This window comes from Felis catus, chromosome B4, assembly GCF_018350175.1.
Source record: "Felis catus isolate Fca126 chromosome B4, F.catus_Fca126_mat1.0, whole genome shotgun sequence".
In the NCBI taxonomy this organism is placed as follows: domain Eukaryota; kingdom Metazoa; phylum Chordata; class Mammalia; order Carnivora; family Felidae; genus Felis; species Felis catus.
In genome coordinates, this window is record NC_058374.1 from 43,555,163 (window position 1) to 43,574,706 (window position 19,544).

General features: G+C 42.1%; 1 protein-coding gene across 1 annotated transcript; it reads left to right on the forward strand.

Moving 5' to 3' along the window:
* Positions 1-267: 267 nt before the first annotated feature.
* Positions 268-19,072, forward strand: KLRG1 (killer cell lectin like receptor G1). Its single transcript, XM_023256758.2, has 5 exons — positions 268-546; positions 4,362-4,466; positions 6,898-7,058; positions 17,389-17,489; positions 18,326-19,072. The coding sequence occupies exons 1-5, from the start codon at positions 465-467 to the stop codon at positions 18,435-18,437; spliced, it is 561 nt and encodes a 186-aa protein (XP_023112526.2). The 5' UTR covers positions 268-464; the 3' UTR covers positions 18,438-19,072.
* Positions 19,073-19,544: the final 472 nt, after the last annotated feature.

Below are 19,544 nucleotides of genomic sequence, written 5' to 3' on the forward strand. Positions count from 1 at the left end.
TGTTTTCATTTGTTTCCATCGCTGAAATTGCTGGACTTCAGAGCAACTTTTCCTTGTTGTAGAATTATGTGAGATGGGAATCAATCTAATATGTATTTAATGAGTGTTTAGAGCGTAGGGTAAGGCAAAAAAAAAAAAAAAAAAAAAAAAAAAAAAAAAAAAAGAACAACCGAGTTTAGAATATTAATTTCGTAGGCAGCTCCAGATTTTGAATCATTTCCTGAAAAATTACTTCTGCTTATGTCATGCTGGACCATTTTTTTTTCTTGAAAAAAAAAAAACAACAACAACTTGAAAACCTCCAAATTTCCTGCTAGCAGTTAAGACATTGGGCTGTTTCCTTATTGACATGTACCTCTTCGTACCTCTATAATTGTACTCTCTCGATCGCTTCTCAGCCTTTTGACCAAGATCAAGTGTATAATTTTACTTTCTCAGCTGAACGTGAATGACATTAGATAAAGATGATTGACAATGATATTTATTCTGTGTTACAGTTGTCTACTGAGCCTCCAGCCCAGAATGACTACAGACCACAGGAAAAAGGTGAGTTAATCAAGTTAGTGTGCAAAACCATGGAAGTGACCTTAGACTAAGGAATGAATGGGATGCAGAGTAGGTTTAGAGTTGAGGATGCAGAAAAATCGAGGGCAATTTGAAGGGTACTTTTGGTTCAGTTGGAAGTGCAGACTTGAGATATGAAAATCTGCTCTATGGTCAAGGATCTGATCTTAGCTAGGTCTCAGGTACATTTTTTTTTTTTCCCCAACTGTTCACTTTTGTGAAACATCTGTGAAACCCAAGCTAAGGCAATTCTGTTACTCTTTATTGCTCCTGAACTAAAGCAAGGACTTCTTTGGGAGAAGTTTATCTCTTTAGTAATGTTTGGAGTAACCTTGGACCAGCTGTTTAAATTCTAAGCATCTCTGTTTTGTTTCCTGACTACGAAATCAGGAGAAAGACACCGATAATGTTGCTAATGGATAGTAGTAAGAGTTTGTTAGGAAAGAAACTGACTCACATGTCTAGATACCCATCCTCCCCAGTATTGCACCCGAGTGGTGACAGAGGTAGGAAAAAGGTATCAGGAATACTACCGATAAATATTCAGTGACTCTTTGGGGATTTGAGGATGAAAAAGACATTTTTACGTGGAGCCCTGCGCAAACACTTTCTGAGACAGGCAGATAATAGTGTAAGAGCCAAAATTAGTATTTGACTTTATATCTTAGGCAATAAATTCCCACAAAGTAGGTTTTTTAATAGAGCTTAGTAAACTTTCTCTCTTATTATTACAATTTTTAGTGTGGTTCTTTGAAAGCATTGCTGTAATTTGCTAAACGATTCTAGTATACTTGGACATTTAGGTTTATTTCTCATACTATAAATTATATGGCATCGAACCTTTACATTTATATATATAATTCTGTCTTCTGGATTATATGTGTACCGATTTCTAAGGAATAGAAATGTTAAGGCAAAGGAATCTATCTACTAATGTGTGAGTGCAAGGTCACACAGTGGTAAGCTGAAACCTGAATATAATTATCTTGATTTCTAGGCAAGTGGTTTTTTATTCATATACAGTACATATTGCACATTCTTATTTACTGCCACTGTGTTCCTTACCACCCTAGCTTTCCAGGGTGCTCTCCTTGGGCATAGGATAATAGATTAGGAGCTTTCAAATGACGTTAAAAATCTCTGTACAAAATTATTACATGTTTATTATAGAAAATAGGGGAAAAATGAAAGCAGATACAAGAAAATAAAAATCATCACTAATAATTTCACATCATGGCGACAGTTACGATGACTATTTTGATCTATTTTTGCCTGTCTATACTGAGCCTACTCTATGTCCTCTACTAAGAGGCTTTTAATAGGTCTGTTTTTAAAGTAAATTAAAACACATTTTAAATTCCGCTTAATTTCTTGAACTGGGTTGTGGTTACACAAATACAACCGTGTTTTGATACCATTTTTCATTTTGCATAACATCTAAAATCAACATTTATTTTATTAAGTATTTTACTAGAGTGCAAGTGTATTTTTTCGTGTTTTTGGGTGTGTCCGTCCAAATATTTATCGTGCAGAACTCTCTCGTTTCATTTTTATTTATTTAAATTTCTTTCTTTTTTTTTTTTTTTTGGTATTTATTTATTTATTTTGAGAGCGAGAGAGAGCAGAAAAGGGGTGGAGAGAGAGAGGGAGAAAGAGAGAATCCTAAGCAGGCTCCACACTGTCAGCGCAGAACCTGATGCGGGGCTCAAACTCACAAACTGTGAGATCGTGACCTGAGCCAAAATCGAGAGTCGGGTGCTTAACCGACCGAGCCACCCAGGTACCCCTGAACCCTCTCATTTAAAAATTTTTTTTTCAACATTTTTTAATTTATTTTTGGGACAGAGAGAGACAGAGCATGAACGGGGGAGGGGCAGAGAGAGAGGGAGACACAGAATCGGAAACAGGCTCCAGGCTCCGAGCCATCAGCCCAGAGCCCGACGCGGGGCTCGAACTCACGGACCGCGAGATCGTGACCTGGCTGAAGTCGGACGCTTAACCGACTGCGCCACCCAGGCGCCCCAACCCTCTCATTTTAAAGATATCTCTCACCATGAATTTCTTACTTTTAAGAAGTTCGGAATGCTTCATGGATATACACACGTCTACAGGATAATTTGTCTAAAATTTAAGCGGTAAAGTGAGACCCCAAGTAGAGTTAATTTCCAAATTTCCAAGTGAAAGACGACCAAATAAAGGGATCAAACGTAGCACTTAAATTCCTCACTGGAGACATTTTTGTTCTTTACACTCACCCATACACTGTCAGACTAGGAAACCGCTGCGATTTTGAGATAAAAGTTTGGGTTAAGAAAAATGTGCATTTTCCAAAGGGAGGAAAGTACCATTCTTAGACATAGGTTATATGTCACCTAGTTAATATGGAGTGGTGCGCTATTCTTAAACATATCAACCTAAACTCATTGTTCTTTCAGTATACGTGCTGCTGAAGCGAGCACAACCCATTGTTCTCTCAGAAACGACAGTTTACAAAGCACTTCTGAGATGTACTTTATTTTATTTTCATTTAAATTGTAGCTACTTAAATTTTGACTGGGTAATACCCCACATGCTTCCAAGTTCAGAAGGTGCAAAAGAAAACAAGGTAAAAACGCCTCCCTCCTATTTCTATCCTCAGCGACCTAATTCCCCTCCCTAGAGACAAACAACATCATCCGATTCTTGTGTGTACTTTCAGAAATACGAGCATACGTTGTTCTGTAAAATATTTCTTTCCCTTATCTATATATCTTGAAGATCACTCTGTACCTGTAAAAAAAAGCATGTCTTTATTCCTTTTTTAGAATATTCGTTTTATGGATATATCAACATGTATTTTAAAAAAGGAAATGTGTTTGACCGGTCTTTTTTTTGGTAGCCCTTTAGATTGAATTTAGTTGTTTTCTTCTGCAAATACTATTGCCATGAACTGCCTTATAAATACGACATTTTGCACATGGGTGAGGATCTGTGGGAAAATATCCTCCGAGAGAGAATTTGCTGGACCAAAGGATAAATGCCTTTGCAATTTTTGTAGACATTGCCAAATTGCCCTTCAAAGTGGTTGTACCAATTAATATTTTCACTGCTAAAGCATGAGACTGTATAAGCCACAATTTCGAAAGAAAAAAATATTCTGTTTTTTTAAGTTTAGTTATTTATTCTGAGAGAGAAGAGAGGGGAGGGGCAGAGAGAGAGAGAGAGGGAGAGAGAGAGAATCCTATGTAGGCTCTTTGCTGTCAGCACAGAGCCCAACTGGGGGCTTGAACCCAAGAACGGTGAGATCGTGACCTGAGCTGAAATCAAGAGTTGGACGCTCAACCAACTGAGCCACCCAGGTGCCCAAGAAGAAAGTATTCTTTTTTTTTTTTTTAATGTTTATTCATTTTGAGAGAGAGAGAGACAGAAAGAGACAGAGACAGAGAGCACGAACAGGGGAGGGATGGAGAGAGAGGGAGACAGAATCCTAAGCAGGCTCCAGGCTCTGAGCTGTCAGCACAGAGCCTGATGCGGGGCTTGAACTCAGACTGTAAGATCATGACCTTGGCCGAAGTTGGATGCTTAACCGACTGAGCCACCCAGGCGCCCCAAGAAGAAAGTATTCTTAACTTAACAAATATAGTATGTTGTTTGATAAAGATGTGGGTTGTTACTCTAGACTTTAGAGCAAGTCCCTGATATCCAGCAAAGAAACTAGGCCAGATTTGTTCAAGACTTCAGATATCCTTCCTTGGCCTTTTCTTTTCCTTCAACCTTTATTGTAACTCAGGATTTTGTTTTGGGTTCTGTGCTTGCAGTGTCTTCTCCCGGGTCCCCTCTCTCACGCCATGTGGCGATAGCTTTGGGACTTCTGAACGCCCTTCTTATGTGTTTGCTGCTTGTACCGTGGATTCTGTGCCAAGGTGAGTACTAACTTTAAGTGAACATCTTTTATTTTACCTACTGCTTAAAAAGTTTATTGATTTAAGTTATCGCTACACTCGACACGGGGCTTGAACTCAACGACCCTGACGTCAGGGGTCTCCATGCTCTTCAAGTTGAACCAGCCAGGTCCCCCTATTTGACTTATTTTGTGTTATAAAAGCAACATAACATAACGGAAATTTTGAAAAATGAAAAGTGATGCCAACAAAATAAATCACCACTTGTATAAACAACATTTCCTGGGTACAGTCCCCTAGTCTTTGACTACAATCATTTATGTAAATGTTTATTCTTTTAATAGAACTTCTGTCAAGTCCTCTAAAATCTTCCCCACGTTTTTTCTTTTTTTAAAGTAGGTCTGGGTGTAGTTCTGATCATTATATGCTTGTAATTTCGTATATTGCTTTCTTAATTTTATATTATATCATAAACACTTTCCTACCTACTGCCATATTTATCATGATAATCAAGTTATAATTATAGCATTTGGGTATTAATTTTGTATTAATTGTGCTTGACTTTTCACATAATATATCCATCAAAATTTAATTAAATATATTCTGATTTTTTTTTTTCCAATTAGAGTGCTTTCACATTTTCTAAAATGAAACTTTCTAGATTTAATTCTTCTAGGTCATTAACTGTGCTGATCCAGAAAGCCCTGGGTTTACTGTTTCACAGTGCAGAGTTTTGACTTAGGTTATGTTATCGAGATGGTCGTTAGTGACAGATGATTGTTATATACAGACTTTATTCATTAGGACTCTAAGGGTTCATCCCTAGGACCTCTACCTCAGACCCAAGTCTTTTGACAGAAAGAGACTCCAAGGGAAGCTGGGAATTTTCTCATTCAGGCTGGGAAATGCCACAGTTGTGCAGAAAAAGCACAAATCTATAAGGTGTCAACTTTATAGCTTGATCCCCAGAACCCCATATGGGTCCCATGCTAAGCCACAGAAAAGTTGTCTAATGTTGACATTGAAAAGTATTGCCTTCCCTACTTTTAACTCCCCAAATCTACACTAGATATGTAACCTATTATGCAATTATATATCCACACATGTGCTCATTTGACATAATGGCTCATACTTGCCTACTGTGGAATTGGGCCTCTGCAGAGTTTATACAAATGCCTTACGTGGAAGTAGAAAATCCATAGAATTATGGAATCTTGGCTGAAATTACCTTGAAAGCTTGCTCAGTTCCCTTTCATTTTCACAGACCTGTAATCGAACCATTTTAAAGGGGTGAGAGTGTTCTGTGTTTAAAAAGAGTCCTGTGAGGGGCGCCTGGGTCGCTCAGTCTGGTTAAGCATCTGACTTCGGCTCAGGTCGTGATCTCACGGTTCGAACACAGAGCCCGGAGCCTGCTTCAGCTTCTGTGTCTCGCTCTCTCTCTGTCCCTCCCCTGCTCTCTCTCAAGAATAAATACACATTAAAAAAATCAAAATAATTAAAAAAAATTTTTTTTTCAACGTTTATTTATTTTTGGGACAGAGAGAGACAGAGCATGAACGGGGGAGGGGCAGAGAGAGAGAGACACAGAATCGGAAGCAGGATCCAGGCTCTGAGCCATCAGCCCAGAGCCTGACGCGGGACTCGAACTCACGGACCGTGAGATCGTGACCTGGCTGAAGTCGGACGCTTAACCGACTGCACCACCCAGGCGCCCCCAAAAAATCAAAATAATTTTTAAGAGTCCTGTGAAGAGAATTGAGTTCACTTTTCACTTTCGCATCTTGACATCCGTCTCTATTGGAAACATTTTTTTTGATAAATTATTTTGCTGAAGTAGAAGTCTTTTGTCTGATATCCAGTGACGATAGATCACTGGATACTTGTGCCAAATATTTGCGTTGGTGCTAAAAGAGAAAACCTCTATCTTTCACTCTAGGTAAGCTTGCCTTTTCTAGCTTCTGTCCTTTTCTTTTGACTCAACCTGGGGTATCAGGTTGAGGTTGGGCATTCTGGAAGATTCTGCCTGATTTCAGCCATGTATATCATGCAGCTACACCATGTGTGTACTGAACCTACGTAGACAGGCACTGGTACAGATAATGTGGATGCATCGTTATTTTATACGGTGTGTGTGTCATGAGGGCATAAAGACCTCTAGCGCAAGTAAGGTACTCTGTCCACGGTCCTCAGCCGGGTTGTATGTGTTTCCCTACCTGCTTCTTTAGCCATAGTCCCATGCCTCTGTCGTGGAACGGACAGGAGTAGTGATGGAGTTGGGCATTGCGAGGTTTTTAGTTTGAGGCCATGCACTGTTGTGTGCTTCTCTAAACCTTAGTCGGAAAGACGGTGGGGCAGGGAAGACAGTGGGGCCGCCATATTCTATTTATCTCCCATTTCATCCCCGGGGCCAAGTGGTCTATAAAGATGTGAACCAGGTCCTCTTCCTTTCCAGGTTCCACTCGTGCCAGCTGTCCTAGTTGCCCAGACTTCTGGGTGAGGTACGGCGACCACTGTTACTACTTCTCAGTGGAGAAAACCAACTGGGATTCTAGTCTGGACTTCTGCTTAGCTGAAGACTCCCATCTCCTTATGCTTACAGGCAACCAGGAAATGGTAAATGAAAACACTTAGCAAACGTAGGGTTTTTTTGTTGTTGTTGATGAGTGCTGCTCCAGTGTATCATGTCTCCTCTTTTGAGGAACAGAAGGAACATTCTTCTCTTTCTCTCTCCTGCCCTCTCCTCTTTCTATTCCTTCCTTCCTCCTCCTCTCCCCCTGCCTCCCTCCTTTTCCTTCGTATTCCTTACCCTTTCTCTCCCTGACCCAGCAACCCTCAGGTGTGGACGCCTAGATGTTTGCAGACTCAGGTGTGTGCGTAGGTGTGTGTGTTGGAGGAGGAAGGATGGTGAGTATCACAGACAGGAATTAGGCCTGAAATACAGGTCGAAGGAAAAGAATGCGTTAGATCCAGAAACAGTTGGGTCCAGCACCCAGGAGGCATCAGAGTCCTATGCAGGAGCTGGTGGAATTTCGAAGGGAGTGGGGGAGAGAGATGATGGGGGACAAAGAGACAGTGGCAGGGGCTTACATGCCTTTTTCATGAATTTCCCTTCATTCACTGGAATCCAGTAAGTTCCAGGCTAGGAGACGGTTGGGAGTGATGGGGAGGGCATGGGGAGGAAGCAGTTCCAGAAAGCTGAGAAAGAAGAAAGGTGGGGGGGGGGAGGCGCGGGGATCTTAACCTCCTTGCAGGGCTAAGCTGGGCTAACCTCCACTTCCTACTGGACTCTCAGATCCTTTCTGTCCACCCAGCAGTCTCCGGGAGGAGAGCTCATTGTTAATCCTAGAGCAGCTCCAGGTAATAGAAGGAGTTGACATCCTGAGGTAACTTGAAAGCCTGAGGCAGGACTCGAAGCCGTGTACCACGAGGTCGTGACCTGGGCCGAAGTCGGGTGCTTAACCGACTGAGCCACCCCAGCGCCCCTGATTTTTGTGTGGTGATAATTGTTTTACGTATTCCCTTTTGGGTAGAATCAAGTCCCAGAGAACAGTTTGTTCAGAATTGAGCTATACCTGTGGAAATAACGTTGTGTGGTGACACACGCTAGCTACTTTGGTAGCATTGCGTACCACGTAGAGCTGTCCGGTCACCATGTTGTACATCTGAAGCTAATGTCACATCGGGTGTCAACTATACTTCAAGTTAAAAAACAAAAACAGGGGCGCCTGGGTGGCGCAGTCGGTTAAGCGTCCGACTTCAGCTCAGGTCACGATCTCGCGGTCCGTGAGTTCGAGCCCCGCGTCGGGCTCTGGGCTGATGGCTCGGAGCCTGGAGCCTGTTTCCGATTCTGTGTCTCCCTCTCTCTCTGCCCCTCCCCCGTTCGTGCTCTGTCTCTCTCTGTCCCAAAAATAAATAAACGTTGAAAAAAAAATTAAAAAAAAAAAACAAAAACAAAAACAAAAACATTCTTTCGGGAAATTCAGGGAGGTAATCATTCTGACGCTGTTGAAGAGAACATATAGTCCCTACATTTTTCTACTGTCCTATTTTGAGAAAAGACGGAAGCATCTAGATTCCTTGTTTTCCGTCAAGTGAGGAATGCTGTCATTCCTCTGAAATTCTGCGTGGACTCTAACTCCAAATCAGTCTCTCTCTGTGACTTCCCTTTCTTGCATGCCTTTGCCAAACCACGTGGCAGAATGCACCGGGGTCTATTCGTGAGACACAGGAGATTTTATGGCATCTGATAACAATAGCCTCGCTTGCTGGGCCTTTTGCAGCAACCGCTGTTCTCACCGTGATATAGCTGCAGCGGAGGACTCGAGCTGACTAAAGTCAATAGCAGAAGTGAGCAGAGAGCTTGCAACATCTCAGGGCAAAGACTGGTAAATAGAGTAGCGAGTTATAACGCGAGACCCTGCCACCGAGAAGTGTCATATGGCAGCTATTATAAACGAGGCACTGTCGTAATGAGAGCTGAGGAGGAAAAGGGCGAAGGCACGGAATATCTGGGGCTTCGGGATATTTCTATTTCTCCGTGCTCCCCCGAAGGAATAGAGGGGGTATGAGAGGGATTTTTGTCTGTCTTTACTTTCCTTGAATCCTGCCTCTGCTGTTGAGTGAGCTGAGCAGAGTTAGATGGGCTACCTTTCCAAAACTGGCTTATTTTCTCTTAAGGCCCCTTGTTTCAGGTCCGCGCTAGAGAGGGTATAAGGCCCCTAGCAGATTTAGTAGCAATCACCGGGAAGTTTCGCTTCTGACACTCCTGTGGAACCTTGCTTGATTCTCGGGTCTCTTTATCTTGCCCCCAGCTTTTGTCAGATTCTATAGAACCAGAATCTGGCTTACCCTTCTGTCTTAGATCAGTTACAGCAAAGTGAATAATAATAATAATAATAATAATAAGAAGAAGAAGAAGAAGAAGAAACTAACATATACTGAGGCTTTGCCAAGTGCCAGATATTTTGTGTATATTATTCTCAATCTTCATAGCCCATCCTAGATAGTCAAGTTCAACATCTCCATTTACTGATGAGTGTGTACTTGATGAATAACAGTTAGTGAACAAGTAGAAGGCTACAAATCTGGCAGAGCTACACCATTTTTTTCAGAGTCGGATTTTAAACTCCACGTCAGCCAACCTTTTGAAGTCACTTACGGGATTATTGTATTGGACGGCTTCCGGATCCATCCCGTGTGTGAAGAATGAGATGACTCTTCCTATTAATTGTCTTCTGTGCCTTTTCTTTTTCTTTTTTTTTTTTTAAATGTTTATTTAGTTTTGAGAGAGAGAGAGCAGGAGCAGGGGAGGGGCAGAGAGAGAGAGGGAGACACAGAATCTGAAACAGGCTCCAGGCTCTGAGCTGTCAGCACAGAGCTGGACGCGGGGCTCCAACCCACAAACCGTGCGATCGTGATCTGAGTTGAAGTCAGATGTTTAACCGACTGAGCCACCCAGGTGCCCCATTCTGTGCCTTTTCTATTCACATTCAGAAAAGTATTTGAATTTGAAATCCGGAACGTACAGTACATGACTCTTAGGATTGAAATATATTTTTTAAATTTTTATTATTTTTTTATTTAAAACATTTTTAATGTTTATTTTTGAGAGAGAGAGAGAGAGAGTCAGCATAAGCAGGGGAGGGGCAGAGGTGGGGGGGGAGGCGGACAGAGGATCTGAAGCAGGCCCTGGGCTGATAGCAGAGAGCCCAATGCAGGGCTTGAACTCATGAACCGTGAATCATGCATGACCTGAGCTGAAGTCGGCCACTTAACCAACTGAGCCACCCAGGGGCCCCTTAAATATATTTAAAGTAGTGAGATGCTCACTTATTATCTCTTTTTTCTATCTTGCACTTAAACATTTTGTTTTTGAGAAAGTAATAACAAAATGGAGATGGCATCGCTCTGTTATTTCGGTTTTCCGTTTACATTATGACACTTCCTCTTTGTTCTTTTTCTTGGTCTTTGAATTGCTCTTTAGATCTTTAGATACATCCACATTCTTGATTTTTTTCATTAGGCTCCGTTTTTAGGATGTTAGCATTTGTTTCTTATGGTTGTTGGTGTGTTATTTTAAAATATATTTTGACCAGAGAGTACCCGGTGGGAATACTTTGGTTTCTTTGAATCTATCCTGACGCCCCTCACCCTGTAATACCTTTCTCCCTCATTACCATCACTTGGGATTATATCATCAGACTCTATTCTTTTAACAACCTCTCATTCAGCTTTAACCATCTGCCCTCTCAGGGTTTGTGACTTTGAGATTGTCTGTCTTCCTCCCGAACTTTTAACACTAGCTTTTCTTATGTTTAGGGTTTGCATCTAAATACTCTCAAGATTTCCTTCTTTGGATACTGCGGTACAAACACTATGATATCATGGGCACTCTCCCTCCTATTTTAAAGTAGAATCAGGTAACAGAAAGTTAAAAAAAAATTTTTTTTTAATGTTTATTTATTTTTGAGAGAGAGACAGAGTGTGAGTGGGGGAGGAGCAGAGAGAGAGGGAGACACAGAATCCGAAGCAGGCTCCAGGCTCCGAGCTGTCAGCACAGAGCCCGATGTGAGGCTAGAACTCACGAACCGTGAGATCATGACCTGAACTGAAGTTGGACGCTTACCGACTGAGCCACCCAGGCGCCCCCGGAAAGTTTTTTTTTTTTTATAGTTTTTTTAATAGGTGTTTTTTCAGACAGTCTTGAGTTCGTTTTTACCACATTGCTTGCTAGCTGTGTGAAGTTTCCTTAACCTCTTTGACTCTCAGTTGCCTCAGGGACAAAGAGGAAAAACATTCCAGAACTGTTACGATATTAAATGAGAAAATCTGTGTGGAAGCTCCTTTACCGTAGTAGGAATCACTTAATTTTAGTTTTTTTTTTCTTTTCCAATTCTTTAACGAATTCTCCTTGTCACTCAAAATAAAGCTCAGCATCACAATAACTTTTATTTTTCTTTTTTTTTTTTAATTTTTTTTTAACATTTATTTATTTTTGAGACAGAGAGAGACAGAGCATGAACAGGGGAGGGTCAGAGAGAGGGAGACACAGAATGTGAAACAGGCTCCAGGCTCCAAGCCGTCAGCACAGAGCCCGACGCGGGGCTCGAACTCACAGCCCTCACGGACCGCGAGATCATGACCTGAGCCGAAGTCGGCCGCTTAACCGACTGAGCCACCCAGGCGCCCCAAACTTTTATTTTTCTCTTCTGCCTCCCAAGACATGAAATTTCAACAAATATCTATCACAAAGTAAGTTGTGACTTGTTGAGTTGACTGTGTTCCTTACGAGGAGATATGAAATATGTTTGAAGACTCAAAGAAATGGCTGGAAACACAAGGTCGATGGTAGGAGAACTATTTTGCTCCGGAGATGCCGATAGTCTCGTAATGTCTGTGTTTTTTTGTCACCCTTCCTTCATAAACAGATTGAGCAGCAGTTGTGACCTTCACACCAAAAGTGTAGGTGTGGTAGACAGTTAAGATATCTCTCACTATCTTTGTGTTTTTTTTTTTTAACATTTTACAAAATTGTGGTAAAATATGCTTAACGTAAAATTAACCATTTTAACCATTTTCAAATGTACGATTAAGTGGCATTAAGTACCTTCACATTGTTGTGCAACCGTCACCACTGTGCATCTCCAGAACTTTTTCATCGTCCCAAACTAAAACTCTGTACCCATTAAACAATAACTCCCCGTTCCCTCTCCCCCCGTCCCCCAACCCCCCCACCGCTGGGAACCACTGTTCTTTTTGTTCTTTGCCCATTACGTCCTTTCATATCTGGCTCATTTCACTTAGCATGCTTTCAAGGTCCTTTCCGGCTGTGGCATGTGGCAGAATTTCATTCCTTTGCTGGCCAAATGGTGTTATGGTGTTCAATGACATGGATATACCACGTTTTGTTAATTCATTCCTCTGTCAATGGGCAGTTCCAATATCTTTTGAATGTTGTATCAGGGATAGAGTAGTAATCAATAAAAATTCTTGCTATTGTAGTGCTTACTTTTGGAGGAAAGACAGACAACAAACAAGTGAATAAATAAATTTTGAATGTAGGTACTACTTTAGATTGGCCAACTAAGGAAGGCCTCCCCAAGGAGGTAGCATTTGAGCTGAGACCTAGGCCTGAATGACCGCCATGTAAAAATCTAAGGAAAGGGTATTCCAGGCAGAGGGAAAAGCTACCTAAAGACCCTAAAGTAAAAATGACTGTGGCGTGTTAAAAGAATAGAAAAAAGCTTCAGGCGACTGGAAGCTAGTAATTGAATAAATGCTTGGCAGGATCTAGATCGTGTAAAACCTTGTAGTACATAGTAAAGATTTTAGATTTTATTCTATGTGAAAGAGGAAATCATCAGAGAGCATGAATCAGGGTACAATGTGATCTTATTTATTACTAGAAGGGGAATGCCTCCTATAACGCGGAAGTTTAGCACTAGGAGAGAAAACTTGGACGCGTATTCGGTAAGGAGCGTTGGGTCAGCCCGTTCACCCATGTGAACTTTTTTACCCTTCTAGATAGAAGAACAGGATAATTCTAGTGTATCTTTCAGGGCTTTATTTAAAAAAAATTTTTTTTCAACGTTTATTTATTTTTGGGACAGAGAGAGACAGAGCATGAACGGGGGAGGGGCAGAGAGAGAGGGAGACACAGAATCGGAAACAGGCTCCAGGCTCTGAGCCATCAGCCCAGAGCCCGACGCGGGGCTCGAACCCACAGACCGCGAGATCGTGACCTGGCTGAAGTCGGACACTTAACCGACTGCGCCACCCAGGCGCCCCACAGGGCTTTATTTTATAACTGGAAAAAATCCTTGCGAATATCTGAACTAAATCCTCTTAAGGAGACTCCAACTCAGCCAGATTAAGCAAAGTTTTCATCTTCAGAGAGCAGGGACAAAGCTAGCGGAGTGTATTGTTTTTGTTTTGTTTTCCTAAATGCAGCACTGCATGTTGAACCTTTCAAGTGAATTAGGAATGAATGCAGAGGTATTTTGTAAACCTTAAAAAGTACCATATGAATATAGGACATAATTGTCTTCAGGATACTCTGCCCCGAGAGAAAAAAGTTATCACAGGAGACGGATTATTTGGGAAGGAAGTGTTGAGAAACAACTTTTACAGATTTTTCAAGCGCTTCATCTAGAAGCGACTCCCACCACCATGTTTCTTCAGTGGAAACTAAGATTGAAATCCAATGAAGAGAAAATAGAAGTTATTCGGAAGCGGGAAATAGCACAATGGCCTTGTTCCGTCTGTTATGGACGGCATGTTTGTGTCTCTCAAAAATTCATACATTGAAATACTAATCTTCAACGTGGAGATATTTGAAGATGTAGCCTTTGGGAGACAATTAGATCATGACGGTAGGGCCCTCATGATGGGATAAGTGCCCTTGTAGAAGGAACATTGAGAGATCTTGTCTCTCTGCCCTCTGCCACGTGAGCCTACAACTAGAAGATGCCCATCCGCAAATCAGGAAGCAGGCCCTCACCCGATGCCAGATTTGCCAACACCTTGATCTTGGACTTCCCAGCCTCCAGAGTTGTGGGAATTAAATGCCCATTGGTTAAGCCACCCAGTCTATAGTGATTTGTTATAGACCATCTCTTTTAATGTTTTTACTGGGAATGCAAAGAAACCTTAGGCTTCTCTTTGCTTTTAGAAGAGAAACTCTTTATTTGTGCCAGTGATAGTCTCCAAGTAAGTAGAGGGGGCTAATCCAGACCCAGTTAAGAGCAGAGTCCTTGAATTCTTACTCCTTAGCAACCATCTTCCAATAAAAACAAGGATATCAAAATGGGACACATCTAGCAGTATAGTAAGAATCACAGAGTTGAGGGGCGCCTGGGTGGCGCAGTCGGTTAAGCGTCCGACTTCAGCCAGGTCACGATCTCGCGGTCCGTGAGTTCGAGCCCCGCGTCGGGCTCTGGGCTGATGGCTCGGAGCCTGGAGCCTGTTTCCGATTCTGTGTCTCCCTTTCTCTCTGCCCCTCCTCCGTTCATGCTCTGTCTCTCTGTCCCAAAAATAAATAAACGTTGAAAAAAAAAATTTAAAAAAAAGAATTACAGAGTTGAGGGGAGCCTGGGTGGCGCAGTCGGTTAAGCGTCCGACTTCAGCCAGGTCACGATCTCACGGTCCGGGAGTTTGAGCCCCGCGTCAGGCTCTGGGCTGATGACTCGGAGCCTGGAGCCTGTTTCCGATTCTGTGTCTCCCTCTCTCTCTGCCCCTCCCCCGTTCATGCTCTGTCTCTCTCTGTCCCAAAAGTAAATAAACGTTGAAAAAAAAAATATATATATATATATAAATAAGCCCAGGTGTTAGGATATCTGCCTTTATGTATCATGAGAAACAAACATGATATATTAGCTTTAATAAACATTCTTATTCATACATCAGCTCGTTCTGTACAACATTGGGATCCCAAGAAAGTAAATCATACTGGAATCTAATGTTATAATATAAGCTTAAGCGGTCTTCTTGGCCTAGTTTATCAAAGAGAATGTTCAGTTGCCTAGCATGCTGAATGTATATGTTTCTTGGCACATCCTAGGAGTCTCATGGTTTTTTCAGGGCTAGAGAAAGCACATTTTATTTTTTTTTTTTTTTAAAGTAATTTCTAAACCCAACACGGAGCTCAAATTTACAACCCTGAGGTCAAGAGTCACATGCTCTACCAACTGAGCCAGCCAAGCACAGTTTATGTTATGTTAAGTTTATTTATTTATTTGGAGAGAGAGAGTGCATGTGTGTGAGCAGGGGAGGGGCAGTGAGAGAGAGAGGGAGAGAGAGAGAGAGAGAGAGAGAGAGAGAGAATGTGAAGCAGGTTCTGTGCTATCAACGTGGAGCCTGATGCAGGGCTTGATCCCATGCACCGTGAGATCATGAGCTGAGCCGAAATAGAAGTTGGCTGTTTAAGCAACTGAGCCACCCAGGTGCCCCGAGAAAGCACAGTTTAAAGAGAGACATGAGTTGCAGAGAGATGGATTATCTTAGTAGAGGTCATGCCAAGGCCTTGGGTACCAGGGCAAGACCTTGGGTTCTGGTCCAAATCCTAGCACTAAATTACTGTGGAATAACATCTGTCACTGCTCATGTTTTGAGTTTCTGTACTTCCAAAGGGGAGAAGTTTACAGAGTGAGGTGAAGGATCAAAGCACGTCCACTGAATTTGAGAATATGATGCGATCTGTTGATGGGCTGCTGATGGCAGGTCATCTCAAAGCATTGTAGGAAGGAGGCTTGAGACAAACGATCAGTCAGGAAATACGTGATCACGGGAACAAGTTATATGGCCTTTTTCTTTAACATCTATCAGGTCAAACTCTAACTCAGAAAAACCAAACCAACCAAGTAACCCAACAAAACCACTGAAACACAAGATTCCTGGGAGCAAACTAGAAGGGAGGTCTCATCTGAAGCCTTCTTATTAGTTTTGCATTTTCTTTCACCGAGGATTTGTAGTGACCTCAAGGATTAAGAATAAGAAGTAGAGCATAGAGGGGCACCTGGGTGGCTCGGTCAGTTGGGTGTCTGACTTTGGCTCAGGTCATGATCTCATGGTTTGTGGGTTCAGGCCCCACATCTGGCTGGGTGCTGACAGCTCAGAGCCTGCTTCAGATTCCCTGTCTCCCCCTTTCTCTCTGCGCCAGTCTCCCCTAAATAAATAAGTCAATGTTAAAAAAAAAAAAGAAGTATAGAGAGGATGCCAGGTAATCATCTCACTATACATACAATATTTTCTGGACACACAGAGATATCAGTTATCGATGTCCCCAGATGCTACTGCACACATTTATACTTGCCCACCGTTTGTAACCCAGACGCTTTGGTATCTGTTAAGACACATATGAATACCTTTGCATCTTCATTCGTACTCTGAAACATACACAACTCTTGAGCTTCTTATTTTATAGGTAACTTTCCCGTCAGTAGGTTGGTCTTACAGCTACGTTGGTCAGACTTACGCTTTTGTCCTTCCTGCTCCTGAAGAAACATAATACTTGTCAACATTAACGTCACGTTGAAAATTCAGCATCACAAGACAAATCTCTGTAACAAGAGCAGTTTGCAAAGCCGAGGTGTTGTTTATTTATTGTAAAGTATATTCATTACGCTAATACCAATATTATCTTTCATGTTATAAGAATGCAAGTACAGACATAAAGTTTAATTCTAGGAACTGCTCCACTCTGCAACGCATCTCTAGAATTAAGGGCTTGTCAAATTTTTAAAATATTTATATATTTATTTATTTGAGAGAGAAAGAGAGAGGGCACAAGCAGGGGAGGGGCACAGAAACAGGGAGAAGGACTGTGCACTGAGTGCAGAGCCTGATGCGCGGCTCGATCCCATGAACCGTGAGATCACACCTGAGCTGAAATCAAGAGCTGGACGTTTAACTGACAGCCACCCAGGTGCCCCTAGAATTAAAATTTAAAAGAGAGATTAGTTGTTTGGAGAAGGTGGTGGTCTTAAGCAGCTTGAACTGCTAACCAGAGTATCACTGGGTGGTTTAAACCACAGACATTTATGTCTCACAGTTCTGGAGGCTGGGAAGTCCAAGATCAAGGTGTTGATGGGTTTGGTTTCTGGTGAGAACCTTCTTTCTGACATGCAGACAACCGCCCTCTCATTGTGTCCTCTCCTCGTGGAGAGAGACTGGACTCTGGCCTCTTCTTACAAGGACGCTAATTGCATCAGTAGTGAGGGCCCCGTGACCTCATCTGAACCTAATTACCTTCCAAAGGCCCCACCCCCAGGTGCCATCATGTTGGAGGTTAGAGCTTTGACATACGGATTTTGAGAGCAATAAATATTCAGTCCATAATGTAATGAGAGGGTGTATAAGGAATAATTGTTTGATCATGACACTGAACCTCCTCTTTGGTGTTCTGCGTTTTCTTATCTTTTTCCATCACCTTGAATCTCTCTCTCAGAGCCTGCTTCAACCTCTCCTCAAAGAGGACTTTTATTGGATTGGTCTGAGGAACAATTCTGGCTGGAGATGGGAAGATGGGTCAGCCCTAAACTTTTCAAGGTAAGGGGGTTCAAGACAATGAAAGAAAAAGAGAAAAGGGGAAGAAAAATTATGCGACTAGGGAAATAGATCAAGGATAAGAGAGGAAGAGGAGAGGAAAGGGTAAGGAAAGGAAATAGGGAACAAGGAAGGAAATGAACAGTGGATAAGAGCAAAAAAAAAAAAGGTTGACATTTTATTTATTTTTTAATTTTTTTATTAAAACATTTTTGTTTTTTTTTTTTAATTTTTTTTTCAACGTTTATTTATTTTTGGGACAGAGAGAAACAGAGCATGAACGGGGGAGGGGCAGAGAGAGAGGGAGACACAGAATCGGAAACAGGCTCCAGGCTCCGAGCCATCAGCCCAGAGCCTGATGCGGGGCTCGAACTCACGGACCGCGAGATCGTGACCTGGCTGAAGTCGGACGCTTAACCGACTGCGCCACCCAGGCGCCCCAAAACATTTTTGTTTAATGTTTATTATTTTTGAGAGAGAGAGAGAGACAGGGCGCGAGCAGGGGAGGGGCAGAGAGAGAGAGGCAGACCCAGAATCTGAAGCAGGCTCCAGGCTCTGAGCTGTCAGCACAGAGCCCGGCGCGGGGCTCGAACCCACCAATGGCGAGATCATGACCTGAGCTGAAGTTGGGCACTTAACCGACTGAGTCACCCAGGCGCATATCAGAGATGATAGTTTAAAGGGAAGCTAATGAACAATTTTTATTCTGCTGTTTTGGGAGTCGAGAAAAGTGGGAACTGAATAGGGAGAAAGAACTTGCTCAGTTTTCATCCCTTCTGTCTTGCTAGTCCTTTACTCTCATGTTACCTTAATTGATTGGCTTTTCTGATTTCTTACAGGATTATTTCAAACAGCTTGATACAGAAGTGTGGTACCTTCAGCAAAAGTGGTTTCCTAGGCTCTAGCTGTGAGGCTCTTTTACGGTGGGTCTGTAAGAAGGTCAGACTTTGATGGGTGGATCTGTCATATGGCTCCCTAAAAAGGGGGAGCCAGCCTCTGGGTGCTGGGGTAGTTATGAGTGTATATTTAGTGAAAGCCGAACCTTCTAGAACATGGCATTAGATGTAAGATTAATGCGATTTCCCTGGGACTGATGGTTTATTGCCGGACTCTCTTTGAGAACAGTTAGATATTAACAATTTAAAGATCAGATCTAGGAAAATTTGTGAAAGAAAATATTGTTTTAGTACTTCTCACAGTAGTGACTGATGCTGCCTTCTTCACCCCCATTCCCACCATCTCTGCCAAAAATGTACCTTTTCTGTGTTATGGTCTGAACTGGTCCGACGATATCCATGCAAATATATACTATTGCTAATGTATTACAGAGTTTTGATGTGTGCTAATAGGCTGGCATGTTACTTATTCCTGATAATATGTTTTTCTCCTAACAATGGCCCTTTGCAAATAAAGCTTTATTCTAAAGAATACTGCCAATAGTGACACGTAGAAAGTGGATAAAAACAGGGTGAGGCTTTCTGCTTCTCAGCTCTCTACCACTTAGAGACTTGGCCTTGGCTGAATTTCATTGTTCTGGGTATGCGTAAGCGTGGATGAATAAACCAATGTATGACCATATTTTTCCATATTGTGAGTGCATGATCTGCATGCTAATTTCACAATCATGGTCAGTCTGATAGAGGAAAATTTACAGAAGCAGTTTATGTGCTTGATTCCCAAATTAGGCACGAATGCCTCAAAAATAAAGAAAAACTTTATTATTTCTCTTAAGTATGGTTTGGACATAGATGAGGAGAGAAGGTGCTGTTTAAAGATGCAGGAATTTACCCAAGGGGTACAGGAGGGCTGATGCATAGGGGCACTTGTACCCCAGTGTTTATAGCAGCATTCTCAACAATAGCCAAATTATGGAAAGAGCCTAAATGTCCATCAGCTGATGAATGGATAAAGAAGATGTGGTTTATATACACGATGGAATACTACTTGGCCGTGAGAAAGAATGAAATCTTGCCATTTGTAGCAACGCGGATGGAACTGGTGGGTATTATGCTAAGTGAAATAAGGCAGAGACAGACAGATACCATATGTTTTCACTCA

What these genes read in the sequence shown, in the direction of transcription:
- KLRG1 (XM_023256758.2), top strand. Translation starts at nt 465, where the DNA reads ATGATTGACAATGATATTTATTCTGTGTTACAGTTGTCTACTGAGCCT. An exon ending in CTACAGACCACAGGAAAAAG is followed by an intron (nt 547 to 4,361) that starts GTGAGTTAATCA and finishes CTGTGCTTGCAG; the next exon opens with TGTCTTCTCCCGGGTCCCCT. An exon ending in TTACAGGCAACCAGGAAATG is followed by an intron (nt 7,059 to 17,388) that starts GTAAATGAAAAC and finishes TCTCTCTCTCAG; the next exon opens with AGCCTGCTTCAACCTCTCCT.